Genomic DNA, 23,551 nt, shown 5'->3' on the forward strand with positions numbered 1-23,551 from the left:
CAACGGTCACTGTCACAGTTACATGAATTGAACTAAGTAGCGAAAGTGTCCCGCTCGCTAACTTTTTATTCAGTCTACGTGACCAAGAAACCATAAACAGGGGTTTAGATTTTTGATTAAAAAAAGATACAGTAAACTGTGACGGAACTTGCGTAAAGTGTCTAAAATACTCGAAAATACTTACTACACTACCCAAGTCCCTCTCTGTAGGAAAAATGTCGATCTGTATCAACCATAAACGACCGGTCAGTCATATTAATCGACAACTGGATGATCGTTAAGAAAGACTCGAGTTTTGCTTTTTTGTGACCGTTTCAGTCCCTAATTTTTAACTGCAAAACTTTATCGAATCGAAATCTCTATAAAGAACATTAAGAACTCCTATCTGGGGGCACGGCAGTGCCCCCACCAAGTCGAGCAAAAAAGCGGCACGGCCGTACCATCCTTTTCTCGAAGCAATTCAGGCCATTTTCGACTGCCTGTAACTTCGTTGTGGAAGGCTGAATTTTCATAAGCTATGCAGGCATTGTAAAGACACGGTATATTTAAAATTTCATTCAATTTGAACCAGTAGTTTAGGAATTATAACGGGTGAAAGTTACTTATTTTTGTCACTCACTGACTCACTGACTCACTGACTGACTCACCGATCATCAAAATTCTAAGGCACTTCTAGCAGACCTAGAAGCTTCAAATTTGGAATATAAGTAGTGTTTGGTGTATGAATCAAGGAAAAACTAAAATATTTGGGGGCACGGTAGTGCAACCGCCAAGTCGAGTAAATTTTTTCAATTTCGGTCCAGTTTTCTTGATACATAACTGCTGTCTACAAAATACAAAAAGAAATGAGATTTGGGGGCACGGTAGTGCAACCGCCAAGTCGAGTAAAATTTTTCAATTTCGGTCCAGTTTTCTAGATACATAACTGCTGTCTACAAAATACAAAAAGAAATGAGATCCCATCAAAAACAATACTTGTCAAAAAAACCAAGTCTCGCAACTAGAGATGTGCCGCTGAGAAAGTTCTCGTTCCCGGCAATATTCCCAGTGAGAATATTCTCGAGAACCGAGAACGCTCCCGGGAATATTCTCAGTGTTCTCGACAAAATACATTTAGTTTTAATTTTAATTTTGTTGTTTATATGTGATATTATTTGTAATGTTTCAATGTTTTATTACTAATAAACAAGGCATGAAACGTGTGAGTGAGATATTGCTGTCTTGATCACTCTTTTCGTGGTAAACGCGTACCGCGGCTTTAGAACTCGGCTACGGTATTTGAACATCAGTGTGCCTCTGAGCTTTAAGGCCCTTGCCACCCTAGCGGATTGCAAGCGGATTCAAAGCGGATTTAAAGCGGAGCGGCGACGCGAGGGACACAGTGCGTGAAAATATCATGAAACTTCCTGAAGGCTGCCCAGCCGAGCTGGATTCGATGATTGACCTTTTTTTCAAAGTTGGACCTACCTAGAGCATTTGTGCCTAGATCTTCCACGATCTCAACCATGACTACGATATCGTCTGCTGTCTGGGTGATGTGCTTTTCGTTGATATTTATGCTGAATCCGCTCCAGCCCAGAAACTTGAAAACATCTTCCAGGGCGGTGGTGATGACGTCTCCCTATCTCACCCCTCGCTGCAACTGGATAGGTTTCGGGTCCTGATCTTGAAACGGACTGTCACTGTGGCGTATTTGTACAAGCTTTTCAACACTTTAATGTATCGATAGTCAATTTGCTGCAACTGCAGCACTGCCCATGTCTCAATCGAATCGAAAGCTTTCTCATGGTTCACAAACGCAAAGTGGCTGATTATACTCCTTGGTCTTCCGTATAATCTGCCGTAGCGTATATTATTATGGTCTATGGTACTAAAGCCTTTTCGGAAACCGGCTTGTTCGGTGGGCTGAAAGTTGTCGAGCCTGCTAGCGTGACAATTCGTAATGACTATCGAAAAGAGCTTGTAGACATGGCTCAGAAACGAAATGGGTCTATAATTCTTTAACAAGGTCTTGTCGCCTTTTTTGAAGAGGAGTATCACCATACTTCTTTGCCATGCCGTAGGCGTTATTCCTTCGAGGATGACGGAATCGAACAGCTTCTGAAAAGCCTTTAGTAACGGCGTTCCGCCTGCTTTCAGAAGTTCAGCCGTGATTACGGTGCCTTGTTGTTTTTCAGCTGTTAGAGAACCATTCTAATCTCGTACAGACTAATGTCCGGCATTCATTCGGTAAGTGTCGGATCAATCTAGCTAGCACGTATTTTCTATAAAAATGTGTCAAATGATCCGTCAGACAGGCTATCCACAACTTATCCAGAAGTGGCGAAACAAGCCCTTACTAAGCAATTGTGAAATATGCCCTTAATTAATGTCAAATAAGAATAGTTTAAAAAACTAAAAACACGCTTTTAATTACTAACAGCACAAAAAGGCCAAAAATCATCAGGACCCTGGACATCATCTAGCATTAAAGTGCTCGAAAAGACAAATCCAACGAACCCTAACTTGATAAGTTTCTGCCGTTTTGTTTAGGAGTTCCTATGGCCACCTCCTGACTCCATCATTAGGACCCTGGACATTATCAAGCACTTAAAGATCTCGAAAAGCCAAATCCAATGAACCCAAACTCGGTGTGATTCCGCCGTTTCGTTTAGGAGTTCCTATGGCCACCTTCCAGTCCCATCACCAGACCAGCTGGTACCACAATATTGTATTGTCATCTAATTTACATATAATTGCCAAGTTTCATGATGATACAAGACTTAAAAGTGCGTGTAATTCAGATTCTAAGATTCCATTACATAGTTAGTTACATACACGACGACCTAATAAAATCGTGTTAAAAACGAAAAAATTTACAGTTACATTATTTAATTACGTGTGAAAAGAAATTTCTGTCATCTTACAAATCATTAAAACGACATTTCACAACGAAAAAAATAAAATATATAATGAAAGTGCAGTTGCCGAGAATATTGCCAAGAAAGTTCCCGAGAATATTCTCGAGAACACTGGGAATATAGCCTTTCACTGTAAATAGAGTGTATTGTTTAATATACACTTATCTGTCGACTTAATTTAATACTATTTTACATAAGAAAGTTTGTTTATTTCCATTTGATAAACATGATTCTCAACCTTTCTCACTTAGGAGAACGCTCCCGGGAGCGCTCCCGAGAATATTCTCAGTTGAGAGAGCGCTCTCGGGAACGGCACATCAATACTCGCAACTCAGTTGTTCTACGGTAAAAAGTTGTGAGATCCATGTAATACCAAGTCCAGGCCAGGAAATTTTTTAACGTTTTACATAAATATATTGACTTGGCCATCGCCTGAAAACACGTGTAAATTAAATTATTTAGTGCGATGGCCAAGTCAATATATTTATGTAAAACGTTAAAAAATTTCCTGGCCTGGACTTGGTATTACATGGATCTCACAACTTTTTACCGTAGAACAACTGAGTTGTGAGACTTGGTTTTTTTGACAAGTATTGTTTTTGATGGGATTGGCTATTCGTGAATATTCTCGTGAGAAATGATTATTCTAATCGTGACTGTAGACAAGTTAACCACTGTATTGACTTTAACAATTTCTGCGACAGACAACTTTTTACATCTTTATTAATATACTAATCTAATCAGCAATGCAACGTCAATTACATTGAATCTATGAGATTATCTATAATGTGCATTTCAATTTAAAATCAACTAAATTGCGATTCATTTCCTTACCACAAACACGTCGCATAGTTTCATTTGAAAAGAAAATTGCATTTTCTTGATAAAAAATATTGACTACATCTGTACATCGATAGAAAATATGCAATAAATAAGACATGTTGTAAATCCAATTTACATTTTTTTGATAATCGCGTCAAAAGCCAAACAAATATTAACAGTTATAGTACAAATACCCCTAACCATAATTACAGTTATGACTTACTTGACTTATGGTCATATGTCCCCTAGATGGGGCAGAGGGCGTCCACAACAGTCCTCCATCTCGTTCGGTCAGTCAGTCAGGTAAAAAAATACCTACAGTAGTTTTGTTTTAAGTTGTCAAGCTGATAAGATGAAACCCCCATGTTTGTAATGATTTTCGTATTTTTGGAGTTAAATGATTAAAACCAATAGGGGCTTAATCAATGATCGAATCGATACAAACTTAAATGTTCCCAATATCACCTTCACCTCGTGCCTTGACTCATCAAAGAAACACCCTGTATAACCAATGCCTGTAGGCCTAGGATGCGCGCCGCGGTAAGCTTTTATCGCGCCCTTTTATCGATTTTACGCGATAAGCCCATACGTTTGTCGTCTAAAATCATCGATAACATTTTATCACGGCGCGCATCTTAGCCCGGAACGTAATCTCAAGTACCTCACTCACACCACAAATCAGGCCTATACCCACGGCGATACGTGTAGCGTTACTTAAGTAAGAAATAACCATGTGTTGTAAGCACGTGCCTGGAATAAGTGACTCGAGAAAGTTGTCTGTGACGAGAGGCGCGACCGCTCATAACGAAGGGCTTTCGATTTCATCAACCTACCTACTTATTACCAGAAGTACGTATCTACTTTTACAAGTTACGAGTAGAGGCTAGAGATAGTACACACTCACTGACTAATTAAAATTCTTATAATTTACGTAAGATTGATTTTCAATTGTTTCAAAATTAACGAACCGATCAAGAATTCAATGATTGTGTAAACATCGTCAAATGTTTTTATTATTAATCTGCTGTTTAACCGCCAGTAAAAGCTGACAGTGAATCTTATGGACCAGCTCTTGATCTGTAAATTAACTTTACTAATTTTGTTACTGATCATTAAATATCAGCAAACACTAAGGCCAACTGAAAATATATTTATTATAAAATATCAATAAATATAGAGTTATCTGCAGATAAAAAAAACTGGGCATAATTTGGGTCTCGGGGAAAAGTTGAACTGCCGTAGTCCGGAAGGAAATAATCAGAAGAAATTAACTATTGAAATAGGCAGACGCACGTTTAACCAACTTCCTAAAGCGCATCAAATCCAAATAAACGCTTAACAAACTCTTATGGCACACGTAACACTTCCGGCAAATAATGCGCGGACCGGTTGCGCCGAGACGAAGTTACGACCCATCACATAATCGAATATTGCCGATGGCCACTGTTACCGCATCCCATGAGGTAAAGGCGCGGACAGATTTATCTGATCGTGACGAGCTTTGATAGTCAATCGAGCTTTAACTGATCGTAGAGTTCAGCGCTCTATTTTTCGATTACGTTTATATTTGCGACTGTTTTACGTTGATATGAATATTTATTTGTTATCATAACGTAATTGATCACTTTATCAATTGAGGTTTGTTTTGCTACCAATCGACCGATTTCATTTTTGGAACTTGCTGTTTGTGTTCTTAGCGAGTGAAGCGTATTTTTGACTTATTTGGAAAGTGCTATCTATTATGAAGAATTCAACAATTAAGACAATTTTTAAAGAAATGTTATTCCAAAATTTACTTATGCTGGATAAACATTAATCCGAGATATCGATTAGCTCAACAACATTAGCAAAATGCTAAACCTCTGTTACGACATGTTCCACTCAAAGTAGCTTATTCTAAGCAACGTTATTTTATCCCCAGCTGATTTAGCTTGAGCGACAGATGTTTTCTCTAATGGCGAACAAGTTGCTCAGTGATCTTATCACGATCGTTCGATCTAATCTGATGACGCCTTAACAGTAGATACATTTTCCATCGAGAGTGCCATCGTTTACTCCGCCGTACCACTTTCGCCTCTCTAAATGTACAAAACTGTATTCTCGCCTAAGGGGCCATCCATAAAGTACGTCACACGAATTTCATGATTTTTTTACCCCCCCTCCGTCCTTGTCACAGGTGGTCACATTTCTGAGACCCCCCCTCCCTAGTGTGACGTCACATGTTTTGCAATTTCACATCGAAAAATTATTAAATTAACAGCAATTAGTTTTATTTCCATTTAAATTAAGTACTTTTTTTATGAAATCAACATTATATCAAATATTTGAAACAATTGAAATGTGATGTCACGAAACTTAGGACCCCTCCCACCCCTTGTCACACCATGTCACACTTTGTCAACCCCCTCCCCCCCTCTTTACGTGTGACGTACTTTATGGATGACCCCTAATACGAAACACGTAATTAAATACTTAATACGCCGTGAAAGTTTGAAAGCAATTAGCGTATTATGTACATTACGTGTATGGAAAAGTGCAGAGATACACATTTAATTGTAGACTGATATGGTAATTGTGTACTCCGGAAGAGTTTAACATAGATAAACGTGTCTAAGCGTGCCTACATAACGCTTAATAGTAATAACATGACTTGTAATATATTCGTAACTTTATGCCGTAATATACTATCTGCTCTAATTTACCTACATGATGTAATATTATTTTGTTGGGAAAAAAGACTGTGTTCTCGTACACTCTCACATTATCGGTACACCTACATAATGTAAGAATGTAGGTGAATATTTTTTACAGTGTTTAAGATTAATTACTTGTTAATGTTTACTCAACATTAATTCTTTATCGTAACTACTCAACTACATATTAATCCCAATCGGTACTCTGTCGCCGAACTCGAAACTATTGTGCCTAAACTAAATTACGCTCTTGTCAGGTATTAGGTTCTCCACAATTTTTCTGCAATCCACAGAATCGAAACGCTTATTAGCCCGGAAAGGGATCGTAACCGTATCAATACGAGGCGGTCGCCGGACAGTATTCTTTGTATGAAACTCCATACTGAAACGCACATTTATCCGCACCGTAACCTACACGCCTCGCCTCGCTGCGCGGTCAGCTCGCGAAAGGTGATTGGTGTTGATCCGTTTTCGAGTTGATAAGTCTGTTATGACATTAACCCCGCTAATCACCGAAACCGTTGGGCTGTTCTCGCCTTTCGTTGTCGTCGTCGTTTCAGCCGAAAAACGTCCACTTCTGGACAAACGCCTCCCCCAAGGTTTTTCACAAAGACCGGTCCTGCGCCGCCCGCATCCAGGCACTTACCGCGACTTTCATTAGATCATCGGTCCACCTAGTGGCCTAGTTCTCGCCTCTAAGTCAACTTATATCCATTCTTAACTCCAGAATCCCCCCGGCGTTACCTGGAAAGCGACGTTAACATCCACTACCGATGCCCGGTGCGCCACGACCCGCTCCCCTTGGTGCCGGAGCGGGAGCTGGCCCGCCAGCAGGCGGAGCACATGAAGAAGCTCTACAGGGAACAGAGGAGGAACAAGTACTTACAGGTGAGCTGATCTTTTAAGTCACCTCCTTACTAATAAAAGGTTACACAGTTGTTGAACATGACATTTCCATACTAAAAGTCACTTTAAAACACTGTTCAACGAGCGTGTAAGTTTTATTAGGGGTTAATTTACAACGGATATCAGGGATCTTTAAAGTGAATTCTGTCTGAGACGTTTACTCCTAATCCACACAAACAATTTTGGTATAATTGTAGAGCTAATGGAACCTAGCAGAAGGACATGCTTCCTTTTTGACATGACACAAACAAATGGGTAGTTGTTTTTATGTGACTACAACGGGGATAATTCTGCCAGATTTTCACTCCTAAACCACACAATCAATTTTGGTATAGAACTAAATGGAACCTAGAATATGTAATATACCTCCCTTTTCTTATAAACACCGTCTTATTTGTATGGGGAATGAAGTTCTCATGTAAGAGATATGAAACTGTTTGATCCTATTGGCGCGCGAAAATTATGCTTTCTGAAGTGTTGAAGGCGTAAGTTTATTCGTTTCGTTATTCGATTCGTTAAGGTTTTTAAGATACCGTTTACTTCGAACTGTATTAGCCTTGTAGGTAACATCAAAGAAATCAATCATATTGCAACGATAAACTTTGACCCTCGTTAAAACAATCACGATCATTATTTTGTTATTGAATTATTTTATACAACCTCTAGATGTCATTCGATAAAAAATTGTAATTGAAATATATCCGAGTGTGTTTATGTTTCAATCTTTAATATCTGTCTCAATCGATCATGATCACAATCGCAGTGTTACATTAACAGTCACTCGAACAATTAAATCGAGAATCAAACGATAAAAACAGAACTCTCGATATAATTATTACAAGTACGAGAAATCACTTTCCACCGGCTTTTCCATGCCTGAACAATTTTCTCCTTAGACCAGCGAATCGGCGGAGATCGATTCGTAACACATTGTGAGTAGCTATCGATTTATTGGAACACGAACGCAGAATCGAATACGATTAGTGCGTCAGTCAAGGCTCGACCGACGATTGTTTAATCCACTTACTCGTAAACAGTTGCCGCACGCGACTGCAGTTTGGTCGATATCACAACAATAATTATCCCACGATCTATCTATTGTATTTGTATCGGGAACTAAATTGCGATAGCCATGCTTCATTAGCTACAATAGTCTGAAAATGCACGTTATTATTCTGCAACGCGATTACAAAATTGTGGATAATCGTAACGCAATGGTGAAGTTTATCATGCCGCTCGTTACTAAGTATCGAATTCGTCTAAGGAGCTTAACTTGAGGTTTGGTGTAGAAACGTCACAGTAACTCTATCTTGCTGCGGTTTCTCTGCCCGTCATCGACATCGGTTAAGTTTATTTCCATTCTCGTTTCCACAAACGCTCCGGTAGTATTTACATAAAACGCGCGCACGACAGTCTGTCACGTAACATTGTGTGTGAGCAAATTAGCTATTTCGACAAGTTATTCGAACATCGCGGTATTTACTACAGTTCGTTTACATTTTGTGTTTTCGTCGCTAGAGTAACCATTCATGTATAAGACGGTTGTGATGCGAACGAAACAACATTGTATGTATAGTAGTTTACATATTGATTGTCTTTTAATGTTGTCGAAAACCTTGAGCAGTAGGTAATTGAATGGTTTTTCGTAGCTTAATGTACAAATTTATGTAAATTAGCTCAGCTACGAGCGATATCTAAATTTCACGCCCGCGACACAGTAGCGCACTGCAAGCGGACGCGTGTTTGCATACTTACATACGTACTTACGTGCCACATGTTTCCACGGAGATAGACATTTTCTCTTCAACGTTTTCACTGTGTGCGGTGAAATTGCCTGCTGATTATCCGTCGGTAAACACGTCGCGATTACCGGCCCTTCCACAAACCGCAACGATTTCTAACACTTATATTTTCATCCGCTAGATACGAGTTATACCGCTTTTACTGTTTTAATTTCATAGAGTCGTTACATGTCTTGTAGTTGAGTGAGTCTTTTTGCCGGTGTTGTTTATGAGATAGTACGTAAATAAGATTTAAAAGGGAAAAGTGTTAAAGTTTTCTGAAGCATAAATATAATTAAAATTGGAGAGCGTAACAGTGACGCTGTGAATGAAGACATTTTGCAGACGAACAACATTGCGCATTAAAACATGATTAAATAAATTAAATCTTTAAAAATATTCGCCAAACTGGAATGATGTTCAACATTTTAAAATACAATGGTCAAAACTTGTGAAACACGTTATGGGCGAGATTAAAAATGCGGAAACTGTCGACCTTGCTCTCGCGCATACCTCGTGAATCGTGAATAACAAATACAAAAGTCCGTTAGCAAAATGACCAGCGTATTGCTTACTTCCTTTGCTGTGGCCACAGATTGCTGTTACTGTAAATGTGACCTTAAATATTAGACTGTAAAGCTGCGGATCTAATGAGGAAAGTGTGGATATGGTTGTCCAATAGTCCTATGTGCGTGAGGCATAACAAAACAGAACGTTGGACCAAACGGATCGCGCGTGCGCGAGAAAGATCATGATAGTATTGTGTTAGTGCGTGAATATCGTGGAGCGAAACCATAGACTACAATTGAATAATCAATGAATAGATAGAAATCTGTGAAAGTAACCATTATTTTCTTATGCAACAAGTATTTACCATTCAATTGACGCGTGCGAATGCCGATATGTGTGTATAATTGTCCAATTCGCGTCTAAAAACAAAGGAAATTAGATATCAAATTACATGATCGTTGTTAAAAATTACAGGAAAATGAAATACACCCCGCAGATATAGAAGCGTTTGATGCATCAATGAAGGTGATCTTTGAGAGTCGTGTGTTTGTTGCGTGATTGTAATCATTAAGATTAATATTGATTTTATTACACTCTACAATCACAACTTCATGCTATTAACAAACATTTATTTAGCTCTGAATCATCGGACAAATCATCACTCAAAAATGTATCATTAATTTATTCGTAACCAATAATGAATTCTAACTTTTAAATGACTAATTTCTACAGGAATGTGCCGGATCGTTTGCGTTACAGATTTTCCAAATTCAAAATTTTGAGTTAGCTATGTATTATAATAACTTGCTTCCACATCACGAGATAACAAAATATTATTTTAATATTATAAATCATACCAATAATGACGTCACAGGAACTACAAGACATGCAGAACAGGCGGCATCAGGACAACTTCACTCCATCGCAAAAGAACATCCTACCCCTCAACCGGTATGACGAGGCAGAGAGGGTAGTTGCTCGAGCGCTGTATGCCTTCAACGGGCAGACGGCCAGGGAGCTCAGCTTCAGGAAAGGAGACCTGATCCACGTCAGGAGACAGATCGACGCGAACTGGTACGAGGGAGAGATCCATGGGAGAATAGGGCTGTTCCCGTACAATTATGTTGAGGTATGTTGTTTGGTGTTTATACAGTGCTATAACTAAAAATCTTTGGACAATTTCACACAGCGCTATCTATCCCCAAAGTAACATAGTAACACCCAAAGCCGTCACAGAAATTAAAATTCATCATTTCAATTTCTGCCCGGCCGGGAATTGAACCAGGGACTTCTCGGCATAGTAGTCCGTTTCGAACCACTACACCAAACGGCCGTCAAGAATAAAAAGCAAGTGGTCATAATATCGTTCACAGAAACTGTAAAGTGTTAGTAAGCGGGCTCTCAAAAAGAGATTGCGTAGCGTAAGACACGCTGGACTGACGATCTTAAGAAGATAGCTGGACTGGAAATCGTTTAAAAAAGCAAACCATTGACTGAAATTATGATGATAGAATAGCGTATACCTACTCACATTTAAGAAAGTAAATATCAAAACGCCCTTTTGGTGCATTCTGGAAGGCAGTAGAGTCTAGAAAAACTAACGATTTAGTTAGATAAATTTGTTATTTTGTCCGTCCACAGATAATGAAAGGCGAAGTGGCCCATTCTCCCAAAAAGCCGGCAGTGATCGAAGGGAGAGCGCGCGCGAAATTCGACTTCACGGCGCAAACCAACCTTGAACTGCCTCTGAAGAAGGGCGAGGTGGTGGTCCTCACGAGGCGAATCGACCAGAACTGGTGGGAGGGCAGGAACGGCACCAAAACTGGCATCTTCCCGGACAGCTACGTGACTATCCTGCAGGAACCCAGTCAAAGCAAACCGGGTATGTTTATATTTATTCATAGGCTGTTAAATAGCAATTGACTATCGAAGTATGGAAAGGAAATGACTGCGATTTGCGCTTAGTTTTTGGTAATTTTTCCTATGTTTTTAACCTACTAAACACTTGGTTGGTGTTACCAACAAAAAAATAGTCATTGATGCCTCCGACTGCATTTGTGAACGCTTTGTCTTGTTTCTATCTTTTCAGTTCATTTTTATGCAGTTGGGTTTTGGTTTCTTTTTTTTTTTTCATGATGAGTATAACTCATTAAACTTTTTGTATTAATTTAAAAAGCAGTACCTACTTAAGTATTGTTATACATACGAATATTTACTTGTAAATTATTCTAGTCAAAAATTAAAACTGCAAATGGTAAAGAAAGAAAACTCACTTGTACTCGTAGTATCTCATTAAAATCAAGCTCGAAACTTACTGCGACGCTAAAATGGTTCATCAGTTTAAGAAAATGTACCTAACGTACTCGTATATTATAATTTAAACACAAATCAAACTTGTTAAATGTTATTGTTCTCATGTCTGACATACTCGTAACTTTGTCGCATTTAACAATAGTGGGTAACATTTCCGTGCTTACTAATAATTCGTTAAAATTTCTATTTAGTGACGGACGACGATGCAATAAATAAAACTCTGTTAATAATGACATTATAACATTAAAATTACTAGGTAGCTCGTTACAAGAGTGAAAATGCTAAGTATCGAGTAATTTCGTTTCTCCAAAACATTTACAAGTCTTGAAATTAACAACATTGGGTGCCAATTCGATGATTACAAATAATTTATTGTTTAAACTCAATAACGAAAAGGTACATGGAATAAATTAGGTAGCAGGAAGTTATTATTTGTAATTATTGTATTATGTGTTAAATAGGTACAATATTTAGATAATTAATGAATGATTGAAATAAGAACTTTCTCTATTTTTGATTTATAACAGTAAGTACCTACTTAATTGGTGATTGCCAATATTTTCACACTCATGTATTTTAAAATGCGTATGTAATATCAATTAATAATTATAACATTAATTGTTTTAAGTCGAACACCTTATCCTGATCCTGAAAGCATCCCCTTATTGATAAGTTCGATTTCGAACCACACCAAATCGTCATTCATAACCAAAATGAAAACTAATTTCAGAACCTCACCCAACCTTAAACACTGATAAGCCGGTGGCGTCCCCAGCAGCCCATGGGCTTCTCAACGGGACAGCTAAGAGAAGCATGGGTGCCCACAGCTACATGCCACAGCCGAATAACCCTGCCCTAGGCAATGCACCTCCCGCCACACAGCCCCTGCCAGGTTAGTTATAGTACGATGATAAAATCATTGGTGGCCCATCATGAGTCTTATGCTCGTTTTCACCATCAATCCCTAATTTTTAAGTGACCCCTATGACAACAAAATTCCTGTTATTTGTTACCATAGGGGTCACTTAAAAAGTAGGAATTGGTGGTGAAAACGGGCATTAATGAGTCAGGAAAGAGGAGCATGGGTCACATAACACAGTTATATCACTATTGTGATTAGCCACTGGTGGCCAAGAGGAGTACGGGTGCTCATAACTACAAACTGCAGCCGAATTATCCTGCCATAGGCAACGCGCCTACAGCCACACGGCCACTGCCAGATCAGTTATCATAGCATATTACAGCCACTGCCAGGTCAGTTATAACATAGCATAATACAGTCACTGTTGGTCTTGGTGGCGAGGTACTTAATTAGACAGTGAAAAGAAATATGGATACCCACAGCTACATATCGCAGCCAAATTTTCCCGCCCTGGGCTATGCGCCTTCTACCACACAGCCACTGCCATTCATGTCAGCTCTACCTTTTCGATCGATTTGCTACTGGAATAAAGTTGTCATGTAGACTCTTTATCCAGGATAAGTAGCAAAGAAGATGGTGGTTCCATTTTGAACCTTTTGCAACCGAAATAAGGCCTACATGTTGACTATTTCTCCAGGTTACGTAGCGAAACCAGCGCAGGCGACGTTGACTCCAGCGGAGCGCGGCTACGGACCGCCAACTGGCGCTGGCGTGGACCTCAACAACACCGAGCCGCTCTATGTCGACACCAATGCTGAGGCCGTGCCGTGAGTATACATAATAATATGTTTAATGTATATGACACCAAAGTACTATGGTAAGCTGCAGGTGAACTAGGGATAAATGAAGTGACATGTTGCGGAATATACCAATGGTGGATTTACTCGTAGGCTGGAGCCTAAGGTAGGTAGTCGATTTTAAAGGGAGGCAACCGGAATGCGGCGCCTGTGCGGCAAATGTGTAAATCCGCCACTGTAATAAGTATCAGATGAAAGACAATAACACCTGTTTCACATGATATAAAAATGTCGTGTGTTATTGCGGGACACGTTGCAGCATCGTATTGTAGCGTAGATTGAGTATTGTGCACTAATACTGTAAAATGATGAAATCCACACGACGGTCTTCTGATCAACTATCTGATGAAGATCGTGTTTTAACCCAAACTCTGATTACAGTTTTTTGATTCAATTTCTAGAAATAATTTAATGGCAGATTGAAAATATAATTTTATATAAATTATCTTTCGTCAAAGGTACCGAGCCATGTACAAGTACCGGCCACAGAACCCCGACGAGCTGGAGCTGAACGAAGGCGACACGGTGTACGTGCTGGAGAAGTGCGACGACGGCTGGTACGTCGGCTCCAGCCAGCGCACCGGCCGGTTCGGCACCTTCCCGGGTAAACAAAACATTCTTTATTGAAGCCCCTTTGGAGCACTTAACGAGCTAAATACACTCAACATCAAATAAATCGCACCTTCCGCGACGCGAACTTTAAAGATTTTCTTTTGACACAATCATGGTGCCCCAACAATATTGGTGTTATTTGAAAGCCCAATAAATATCCTTAACGAAAAACACATAATTTCTTAATAAATGATTAATATATACCATAAATGTGACTTGAAAAAAGACCTCACTTTGGGCTCACCTCTGGGATCAATTAGACCAATTTTTATGGTTATAGAACCAAATAATGATCTCACGTGTCCTTTTTAACAGATGGATAGCGATTAATCCCAACTTAACAGTTTTATAGCCATAAAAGTTGGCTCAAGCGTAACTACCTATTTTTTGAAGAAGTGATTCTGGATCCTTTTAAAGACTCATTTTTGGGGTAAAAACCTTTCCTTTAATGAAATGAAGTTTAGAACTAAGCTTTTAAATGGTGCCAATATTGGTGGCAAGTAGGGATGCATACGTTTGAAAGTGCTTGTCGCGCGAGGTGCGATTTATTTGCTGTCGAGTGTATTACTTGCACAAAAGCTACCGCCATATCAGCCGTATCAATGATAGAGGGCCCATGGGCTATACCACATGGGCCGCCAGAACGGGATGTATTAGTTAGAAAACTGAGCGGTATAGAGACTTGTCTGCTCAAAAAAATTAAGAAAAACAATTGAAAAGTTTTATAATTTTGTTTGGTAAGTTTAAGGAAGATACTTTATTAGCCAAAGCGTACAAAGGCAAGAACCTAAGGTCAGTTAAGCTTCAGTAAATTTAAAACAGTAACTTTATCTTTTGGCTTCACTGGTAGGTACTAGTAAATCCATAGAATCCAAAGGTATATACCTCCAAAACCCTATCTACCAGTACCTTACTTCCAAGGACGAAGGTATCAACAATCAGTATATTATTTACTTTTATTTTTACATCAGGCAACTACGTGGAGCGCATCTGATAGCGGGAGTGGTCGCTGCTGCGCCGCCTCCGCCGCGCCACGCTCTGCGCGCGCCGCACGCGTTGATGACGTCACGCGTACGCAACGCGATCGCTCTCATGACGTCACGCGATCGCTCCGATATAGCTCTCAAACGTCACACTAACGAGGCAGCAAATACAACGATTTGAGAGCGAATACGGAGCGATGAATCGCAGTTAGAATACTTGGGACTTGCGCACACAAATGGGGTAGTTGATACCATTGGTCAGTGGTTATGAACTGTCAAATGTGTTTCTGCCACAGATTAAGTAAGTATAGCATAAAACTATGACGTCACTTTTTCGCTAAATCTATAGACCAACTATTTATTGATGTCAAAGATTTTGGTTAATGGTGTCAGCTACTCAATTTCACAGGCATGCCGTAAAACGTCTTTTTGTTCAGCCTGCACTTGTATGGTACTTCAGATTCATATCAAAATTAGTTGTACTGTACAGTCGCGGCAAATTAGACGGCCTAAAGTAAACCTTATGATACCAAAACTATACCATGACTTTAGAATTGTGTACAGAATAAAAAAATCCCAGTTGTGTTATTAACATCGTCACTTTTTAACCTGTAACCCCAAAGTTCACATTATATAGGACGTGTATTCGAATATTTAATTTATAATCACATTTACCGCTTCAACTTTACTTGGCGAAAGCTAACCAGACCCAATGTCAGTATAATCAATCCAAAGTTGTTTTACGCCTCCCAAAGAATATCTTTATCGGTTAATAATTATTATGATGTTGTATAATTGTATAAAAAATAATAAAAATACTTATATACCTGTACAATTGTTTAGCATAGTTATTTATTTAAACGTATGAATGGAGTATAGGGCTCGTCTTTTAAAAGTTGATTTTAAAAGAGCGTAGTTCACGTGGATTACTAATTCTTATGATTAACGATTTATACCTTGAAGCAAAGGTCAAACTTTGAATTTTAACACTTGAAATATTGGACGGTAACAAAGTTTAGACTATTTGTATCGATCGGCTATTACCACCGAATAATAAAAAGTGTATGAAGTAGTCATATTTAATCCTAGTTTTATAAAGAAGTGTATTTCTCTGCCATTTTTACGCATACTATATCTACTTATACAGCATGCTACCGTGTCTCATTCTTGCATAAATCCTTCGGCACTTTTTATTATTCCGCATTACTGCAGTAAAACTGATAATGTTTACCGAGTATAAGTATTAGTTACCACATTAACATAGCTATTTAATCGTGTAATATTGTAATACTCAGGCGACTATGCGATTTTGTATATAGGGCGAGTTATTTCGGCAACCGTTGACAATACATTACTGTATGCTTAATTTAAAATTAGGTGGATGGTAAATATATGAGTGATATGTAATCTGACGTCATTGTATCGTAGCTTCTCGAGATATCTGGCAAAAGAACCTTAGCTGTATTACTGGATGATACTGAGTATTTATATTGCTAAACTTAAATGTATCCAGAAGATATTTTATGTGTATCATATCAACTGAAATCAAACAAAAAATTGTAATTATCCTTTTTAGATGGAAAATTCAGTTTATTATGTTACCCTAATCCCTGAAATTTTCTAAATAAATCGTTATCTTCCAGATAAAGCCGCATAGATGCAAAAATGTTTTATTGTAATCTAGTCATGAATCAAATTTTGTACATTTTTACATTGTTGTATACAATGCCCTATTTCATTACGATGACTATAATTTATACAATCTTACATTATACATTTATATACAATGTGTAGCTGTTTATTAGGGTATAGTTGGATTTTTAAGCATGCATTGGCTTGGTATAAAATGTTGTAATAGTTGTTTACTATTTCCCAAAGAGATAGGTATCCCCTCGCCCTATTTTAAGCTTGATTTGTGTAGTAGGCAGAAGCTTTCATTATTTTTTAACCCATTGTATTGTTGTATTTACTTTTGTTAATTTATTTTTTAATAAGAAGCACAAATGTTTTATTTTGTTGTTGACACCTCGACATACGATAACATTAACTGCTATTGTTCAAAATCATCACACCTAATAAAATAATCTTTCTATTTAAAACGACTTTTATTACTTGACCTGTTTGAAATTACACCCTGAATTTCTAATTTTAAATAGAATAGTTTCAGATAGGAATACATATGTGTGACTAGAAAGCCCATAAGTCAATCTACACTCAAGAATAGACTTGAGTTTCATTCCAGCTACAAATTTTTTTCGAACACCCTGTATTTATTTCGCAAGTCCACACCACATCCACACTCAGAATACTGGGCCACATGTTTGGTTGGTATTCTTTTGGCATGCAGCAATGCAGCCAATATGCGGTCAAGATTGCGTTGTCTGGTTGCTAGGCAACCATACGTTACAAACAACACGAAGCGAGTGACTCATGTCATATTCGATACACGACATTGTATACAAAACACTCTACTGTGTAAAAAACATTATTTTATACAAAGTACTGTGTGAATAAAGGTACAGAAAATGGCAGAAACGGACTGGAGAGAAATTCTAAGTTTTTCACAGCGAGAACTCATGCAGGCCGATAAGGAAAAACTGTGCGAGAGCTTGTCTTGGATGGAAGCAGACGATATTGAATTAAACTTTTCAGACTTGAAAACGCTATTTCGACTGGCTCAAGATATTTTAAAATACAAAAGTGAACAGGTAAGTACTCGTCCAATTCTTTCGGTCCCCCAAATTTTCTCAGAATTTTAAGAATAAAAGCTATTGTTATTAGCCCTGCCTACACATAACCTACCTATACCAGGTTCCCAGGTAATATTTATAATCTGATTTATTGTAAGCAAAGTCGAAATTAAAAATTAATACCATGTACTCAGGTAAACAATCTGCATGGACAACTGGAAACTGTCCAAAGAAAAGGCGGTAAATCAAGAACAAAGGGGTCATATGCCGGTGAGAATTTTAATTTTAATTTATACGTTTCCAGTAAGAAGCTTAGTACGTTATATTAGATCTAGAAGGCGGTTTAAAAACGACTCACGGTTTGGTATTGTCATAAGTGGAGTTGGCATTCCGTAAAATTCATAAAGACCCGTAAGAAATAATACAATCGTAGTTAGAACTTTAATTCACAGTAATACAATACATTCTTATGCAATCCCTACAGAATCCCCAAGCAAAGGTTCTGACAGTATCATGGAAACTATTGCTAATCAAGAAGAAGTAATCAAAGCTAATAAAGAAATACTCGAACAATTATACGCTGACATCGCCGAATTAGAAGAAAAGAAAAGTAAATTGGAAGACGATAGAGACAACGTTGATAAAGACAGTGAATCAAGTCGAGATGTTCTATCAGAGATAAACGAAGTTGCTCAACTTGAAAACGATATAACTATGAAGAATAGACACATCAGAAAATTGCTCAGTGATGTCAAAGTAAGAAAGATCAACAATTTTTTTTTGCTAGGCTTTGAAATGTGAATTTAAATTTTAAGCTATGCGATACCTATAAAAATCCATTTAGTAGTTTTAGCGTGAAAGAGTACCGTTAGTAACTTTAGCTAACTTATGATTTACGACTGATTTCCACAGGTTTTAGAAGAAGAAAACACCAAACTCAAGGAAAAGCTCTCAGTTGTGAAAGATAAACTGACTGAAGCTACAAATCTTATAGAAAATTTAACTGAACAGTTAACCGCCCTAAATAATGAATCTTTACAGTTAAAAGGTTTGTACCACATTATTCCTAATATCTTTCTATTTTTTCCACACTAAAGACTATTAGACTGGTATTTTTAAATTCATTGAAGGTTAATTGTTTACTGGGTGACCGTATTAGTGACGTTCAAATCTAATTTAGATTATGTAGGTATGTTTTACTATCGTAACGAATACAAATTCTCACATCCCAGACTGCCCATTATTTACAATTCATTTGGCCTATTTTCTCCCTGCCAAGAATTTTATATTCTGTTATTTTATTTCCGTAACCTTTTTCTTACAGAAATGTTAGGTAAATCCGAAGAATCTAAAAGTCACTTATCCATGGAAATCGAGTCGCTCAGAAAAGAGTTGATTGATAAAGATTCTAACAAAGATAGCATTTATAATGAAATAAAATCTAAAGCGCAACATTGGAAGGTCTGTAAAATAAAACTTAAGTTTGTTGTCACTTTTATTTATTGGTCAATAAATAACGTCTTCTTCTCAGAATGTAGCTCGATCTAAGAAAGCCGAAGTCGAAGCATTGTCTAACGAAAACAACCAATTAAAAGAGAATCTAAGTCGCACAATACAACCTTCTTCACCGCCAAAGGTAATAATGATTCCTTAAATTGTTTTAGTTTGTGAGATCGTCTTATTAAATTGTGAAGTTTAGTCCCGACAGAGAGAGCGCAAAATTAAAGAATTGCAACTTAAATTATCTGAAGCATCGAAGCAAATAGAGAATTCCGCCGATTTGATTGAAAAATTAAAAATAGAAAATCAACAAATGAAGTCACTGATCGAAGACACTGTTGAGTCAGCTGTATCCGAAACTAAAAATGAATGTGATGATAATAAAGAAAGAAGTTTGATAATAAAATTAAAAAAGAAGGTTAAATCATTGACTGTAGCTTTGCAAGAAGCTGAAGAAATGATCGTTGTTAGAGATAAAGAGGTAAGATATTGCAAATTAAACTTTAACAGGAAATTAATTACCAACATTGAAATATAATTATAATTTTGTATCTTAGCTAGCAGATATCACCTCTGAACTGCAACTAGTCCAGTCTGATGAAGGTATCAAGTCATTACTAGACGGACTCAAAAATAAGAAACGTCAGCTAAAACTGAAAGATGAAGGAATCAAGTCGTTGGTTCAAGATGTGAACACTTTAAATCAACTAGTAGATGAATTGCAACTAGAAAATGAAACTTTCAGGTAACTAGATATTGGCTATAGGCTATAGGTAATATTGGGTGCTTCGTGAGCTGGTAACTATAGCGAATCAAATTATTGATTATCTAACAAAACTGACTTAAACATGTTTTAGACGAAAACTCAATATACCAATCGGGGAAAAAGTTCCAACAAAGGGGATTCTAAAAAAAGTTTATGAAACAGAAGAAAAGTATAATAAAATGTATAAATATCTAAAAAGGACTGAAGATAAACTTACCCAGGCGGAGTTGGATAATCGAGTTCTAAAAACAAAATGTAATAAGTTCATCGATGTGTTGTCTGAAGTAGGATGTGCAAAAGAAAAAATTGATAAGATAATTCAAGAAAGTGAATATTACAATGATACAGATAATGATGGGTAAGGAACATTATTAACACTTACTCAGTTCATCGTAAATAATTTTATAATCCAAAAACTTTTGATTTTGTAGGGTAAATGGTGAAGGTAGCCCACAAAAAGACTCAAAGAAAGACTGCAATTGTGGAGCAGAAATGCAAGAAATAGTAGACGAAAATGAAGGACTCAGGAAAGGCCTCCAAGAAATTTTGAATTTCTTAAAAGATAATAGTTAGTACCCGACTTTCCTTAATATTTTCATTTACGATAAGTTTTCTCGTATTTATTTTTATGTCAATCCAGTTGAAAGCAGTCCGTAAAAAGGTAGAAAAATATAAAATAAATATTTAAATACCAAAACGTTGTACTTGTACTTTAGTTACATGGGGATCTACTATGCTAATAATTTCAGGTACCACATCTTCAGGAATCTTATCTTTAGAGTGTCCTAGTTTGGATGCGATACTACAATCAATGGAAGCACGTCATGCTGCTGGTTGGTTCGCTCCTCATATGGCTACGGTCATGGAACTACGAGCGGCTTTGGGTGGTAGAGATGCACTTCTCAGTGCATTACATGAAGCTAGGTGCAGTACAATATCAAAATTTTATGTTCAGTTTCTTACTATTTATAGTTAGTTGTCAATGATAACTGTTTAATCTACTTTGTAGGAAAGAAACATTCGATGTTATGGCCCAACTTTCCAAAGAGACTCAAAAATCTAAAGATTTAGAACACCAATTGGAAGAAATTAAATCGGAACAACAGAAGTCAGAAAGACATGATACAAGCAATGAAACACAGAGAGTAGAAGTACCAACGAGAATCACACTTGGTGAATTTGGATCGTGGATGTCTTTTGAGGAGGATAGTAAAATTGATTTCAAAAATAAAGATCAAATAAAAAGCTATATCGCACAACGAAATGCTTCGTATGAAGATTACTTAAAACGTGGTCTAGGTTACTTTCACGAGAAGTTTAAAACTTTGTTTGAAAAGATGAAATCGATAGTTGTACAGACAGCTGACCAACAAAATAAGTGGTCAATTCAAGAAGAACATTATAAAGCACAAATCGAAAATTTAAGGGCTCAAGTATCTCAACACGAAGAAGAAGATATAAGTGAAGACTCCCCTGGACTTATTCCGATACACCATTCAAGTTCCTTGGAAAGAAAGTGTTCATACTTAGAAGAGTCCTATAAATACATCAGAACTATCAATGAAAACATGAAGAATGAAATATTAGAAAGCAAAAAGGAATCAATGCATATGACACTAGATTACGAAACTCAAATTCAAAGTCTTATGCTTATAATAGCAAACCTATTTGATAAACTGCGAAGTTCAATATCTATAGATCTTTTTTGGAATCAAAATGCAGCTTTAAATCAATCTATGACAAACCTCCGAAAAGTGTTAGAAGAAAACATACAGAGAGAAGAAACACTCGATTTCTTCAAGTACCTAAATGATCAGAGAATGGATATGATTAACTTCATCAGAAAGGATTTACAATTTAGTGAAAGTACGTATCGGTTCTTTAATGTTGTCTCTAGGTAAATTTGTATTTTTTTGGTTATAATAATGAATGTATGTTCATAGACAAAGGTGATGAACAGAAAGTGAAAAGCATACTAAGTGGCGCAGAACAAACAATAACAAAGAAACAATTGGAAGAAATGTGCACTGAACTCGAAAGGAAAGAAAAGGAAATCAGATTATTGGAATCAAAAAATATTGAATTACAAGAAAGACAAGCAAAATTAATGTAAGATTGAATACAATGCTAATATTTAGCAGGCTTTTTCTTACACACTAAAGATTAAGCTGCGTTAACTTAATTTTGTTTTTTTTTTTTAATTCTTTTTCATAACGAGGAAGCTCTTGGCCTGTATTTATGATGATCAGACCGATTGTTGATAATTTATTGTTTCCAGAGATGATAATTTGGCATCGTCGACAAAAGAGGAAATAGATCTCACGAAGACACAATTGAAAAAACTAGTTGATGAGAATACAATCCTGAAGGAACAATGCCAACACATAGGAAGTCAACTTGACATTGCGTTACTACAGGTAAATAAAAATAATGTTTTTTTTTCTGTAATATGCAGTATATTTAATGGGACAATCATTTTAGTTACAAGATTGTCAACAAAGGCAAATGAGTAATGATATGGAAATCAATATGCTGAGGCACCAGATATTGGATTTACAAGCTATTGGTGATAACAAAGCTATCATTGCAAGGTAAGTATTTTATTGTTTTTTTTTTATTTATTTTATTATAAATTATTATGATGCTAAACGTGTGTCCTGAAAATTCCTTGATATTACTGCTAATGAATTAAGCATTACGATAATTAAAGATGTGGTACAGGATAGTTTTATAATAATGTGTTTCACAGACTAAGCGGAGAAGTATTAGTAGCACATTTACAAGCATCGGAAAGCCATAAGAAAATAGATAGATTGAGTGCATCGTTGAACAAAGAGAAACAAGCTAGAGTCGAAGCTGAAGAAATGCTGAAAGCACGGCAAAAGGTTTTCGACATCTATGCCCTGAGATATGAATCTAAATTCAGGTGTGTAAGAGATTAGACTATTGCACTTTCCATTATTTAATTTTATGTTACTCTTCTTAACGATTTCAAAATATATTTTAAGGTATATTTATGAAGTAATGCATGCTCTTAGACAACAATATCATGGGGGTTTGCCAATCACGTCAATTGAAAACTACCTCAACAAGAAAGAAGATCTCCGACGAAAATCACGCGCAGCCGATGAAAAACTACAAGATATTGAAGAACTGCAGATCAGTTTGATGACAAAACATTCTGTTTTTGAACAAGTTTTGGATCTTTCAAAAAATAAATGCATTGAAGAGGAAGACGGTTGTCCTCATAAGTTGAAAAATATGGTCATGGTATCGTATTTAGTTCCATTATTTGTTAAATTGCAATTTCTTTTTTTTATGTTTTTCGAATATTCTAGTACATTTGATGTACCTAA

At 37.0% G+C, this 23,551-nt stretch overlaps 2 protein-coding genes across 5 annotated transcripts in view; both read left to right on the forward strand.

Moving 5' to 3' along the window:
* The window catches only part of LOC135073839 (sorbin and SH3 domain-containing protein 1), a 186,913-nt gene extending 169,575 nt beyond the window's left edge, over positions 1–17,338 (forward strand). For 3 of the 4 annotated variants that reach the window (XM_063968052.1, XM_063968054.1, XM_063968050.1), the window contains 8 exons: positions 7,143–7,303; positions 10,087–10,137; positions 10,487–10,741; positions 11,254–11,494; positions 12,656–12,817; positions 13,485–13,614; positions 14,103–14,248; positions 15,228–17,338. In XM_063968052.1, the coding sequence (XP_063824122.1) occupies positions 7,143–7,303; positions 10,087–10,137; positions 10,487–10,741; positions 11,254–11,494; positions 12,656–12,817; positions 13,485–13,614; positions 14,103–14,248; positions 15,228–15,250 (1,169 nt within the window). In that variant the 3' untranslated portion in view covers positions 15,251–17,338. The remainder of the gene's footprint in view (positions 1–7,142; positions 7,304–10,086; positions 10,138–10,486; positions 10,742–11,253; positions 11,495–12,655; positions 12,818–13,484; positions 13,615–14,102; positions 14,249–15,227) is intronic. The other variant, XM_063968051.1, reaches the window with a different exon arrangement.
* Positions 17,339–17,701: 363 nt separating this feature from the next.
* Positions 17,702–23,542, forward strand: LOC135074076 (centrosomal protein of 290 kDa-like). Its single transcript, XM_063968382.1, has 18 exons — positions 17,702–17,947; positions 18,124–18,199; positions 18,414–18,685; positions 18,842–18,977; positions 19,254–19,390; positions 19,461–19,565; positions 19,629–19,910; positions 19,987–20,174; positions 20,287–20,553; positions 20,627–20,763; positions 20,945–21,119; positions 21,205–22,061; positions 22,139–22,304; positions 22,474–22,612; positions 22,677–22,786; positions 22,945–23,121; positions 23,204–23,465; positions 23,534–23,542. The coding sequence occupies exons 1-18, from the start codon at positions 17,765–17,767 to the stop codon at positions 23,540–23,542; spliced, it is 3,678 nt and encodes a 1,225-aa protein (XP_063824452.1). The 5' UTR covers positions 17,702–17,764.
* Positions 23,543–23,551: the final 9 nt, after the last annotated feature.

The sequence above is a fragment of the Ostrinia nubilalis genome, chromosome 8, assembly GCF_963855985.1.
Source record: "Ostrinia nubilalis chromosome 8, ilOstNubi1.1, whole genome shotgun sequence".
Taxonomy (NCBI): domain Eukaryota; kingdom Metazoa; phylum Arthropoda; class Insecta; order Lepidoptera; family Crambidae; genus Ostrinia; species Ostrinia nubilalis.